Raw genomic sequence first — 1,758 nt, 5'->3', positions numbered from 1 at the left:
AATTAAATTGTAAAACGGCAGAACATAGCTTAACAACCCAAAAGCTATGTCATAGGTACATAGTTGTGCCTAGTTGCATCCCTTGGAACGTGAAATAAACGAAGTGTTTGTAAAGACAATAAGATTGGATTTGGAAATTTCTCTCCTTGATTTTTGAGGAGGATTGTGTTGATTTATATAGAATTTGAAAGGGATAAGTTACAAAGGTTTTATTGTTACTACTATACAACTATAAAGATAGGATAAGATTACATGGTCATTCAAATTTTAAAATTTAAAATTTGAAATTTGAAATTTTAAAAATTTAATGGAAAACTTAAAGGCACTAGAAACGTTTCCTTAATAGCCCCACTCAAGCTAAAGGTGGGTGTTGGCAGAGCTTCAGCTTGCTACGCAAGAAGTAAAACCGAGCGGTGGAGAGTGGCTTGGTGAAGATATCTGTCAATTGGTCTTTGGTAGAGATGAACTTGACCTCAAGGCCACCCCCTGTTGGACAAGATGACGGACAAAGTGAAAATCCACCTCGATATGCTTGGTGCGAGAATGGAATAATGGATTTACTGTGAGATAAGTGGCACCTAAGTTGTCGCATCATAGAATAGGTGGTTGAGAATCTTGAATACCAAGTTCTTGTAAAAGGGAGGTGAGCTAGACAAGTTCTGCAGTGGTATTCGCTAGAGCCTGATATTCAGATTCAGTCGAAGACCGAGAAATGGTTGGTTGCTTCTTGGCCGACCAGGATATAAGATTTGTGCCTATAAAAATTGCAAATCCACCCGTGTACCTGTGGTCATCAATGCAGCCCGCCCAGTTAGCATCAGAGAATGCCATCAAACGTTGCGATGTAGTCTTAGAGATGAGAAGACCATGTGCAACAGTATCTTTGAGATATCGCAGAATACGCTTGATGGCCTGCCAATGCTCCTCTGTTGGTGAGTGAAGAAATTGACATACCTTATTAACAGAGAATGATATATTCGGTCTTGTGAGAGTGGCATATTGTAGGGCGCCAACAGCACTACGATAAAGAGATGGTTCAGTCATTGGTGTGCCACAGTTGCGTGACAACTTTGTAGATGATGACATTGGATTGTGTACTGGTTTTGCACCATCCATACCAATACGTTTCAGCAAATCCATAATATAGCGTTGCTGAGAGAGAATTATTCCTTGAGGGTGATACATCACCTCGATTCCCACAAAATAATGTAAGTTACCCAGATCACGGATTGCAAACTCCTTGCCTAGAGAGGCAATAACTTGGTCAACCATTTTGTCATCTTACCCAGTAATGACTATGTCATTGACATAGACCAAAATGTATATGCAATGGTTGGGCTTTTTGAGAATGAATAGAGAGGTGTCTATCTTGGAACCTTCAAAACCCAAAGTTGATAGAAATGTGCTCAACAGATTGAACCATGCCCTAGGAGCCTGTTTAAGACCATATAGGGATTTATGTAATTTGCAAACATATTGTGGGTGTTTGGGATCTACAAAACCCAATGGGTGAGATATATAAACGTCCTCTGTTAGGGTGCCGTGGAGAAATGCATTACTAACATCCAATTGATGAAGAGGCCATTTTTTAGCCTTGACAATAGAAAGAACCAGTCGGACTATAGTGGGTTTGACAACGGGGCTGAAAGTTTCATTGTAGTCAATGCCTTCTTGTTGGTTGTACCCTTTGGCCACAAGACGAGCCTTGTAATGATCAATAGATCCATCTAGTTTCCTTTTAATCTAAAAACCCATTTT

The 1,758-nt window shown here is 39.9% G+C and overlaps 1 protein-coding gene across 1 annotated transcript; it reads right to left on the bottom strand.

The window, feature by feature from the left end:
• Positions 1–648: 648 nt before the first annotated feature.
• On the bottom strand, positions 649–1,272 carry LOC122076328 (uncharacterized mitochondrial protein AtMg00810-like). Its single transcript, XM_042641641.1, has one exon. The coding sequence runs from the start codon at positions 1,270–1,272 to the stop codon at positions 649–651; it is 624 nt and encodes a 207-aa protein (XP_042497575.1).
• Between the last annotated feature and the right edge of the window lie 486 nt (positions 1,273–1,758).

This window comes from Macadamia integrifolia, chromosome 4 (genome assembly GCF_013358625.1).
Source record: "Macadamia integrifolia cultivar HAES 741 chromosome 4, SCU_Mint_v3, whole genome shotgun sequence".
Classification (NCBI taxonomy): domain Eukaryota; kingdom Viridiplantae; phylum Streptophyta; class Magnoliopsida; order Proteales; family Proteaceae; genus Macadamia; species Macadamia integrifolia.
This window is presented reverse-complemented; position numbering and strand designations above follow the sequence as displayed.

What these genes read in the sequence shown, in the direction of transcription:
- LOC122076328 (XM_042641641.1), bottom strand. Translation starts at nt 1,272, where the DNA reads ATGGTTGACCAAGTTATTGCCTCTCTAGGCAAGGAGTTTGCAATCCGT.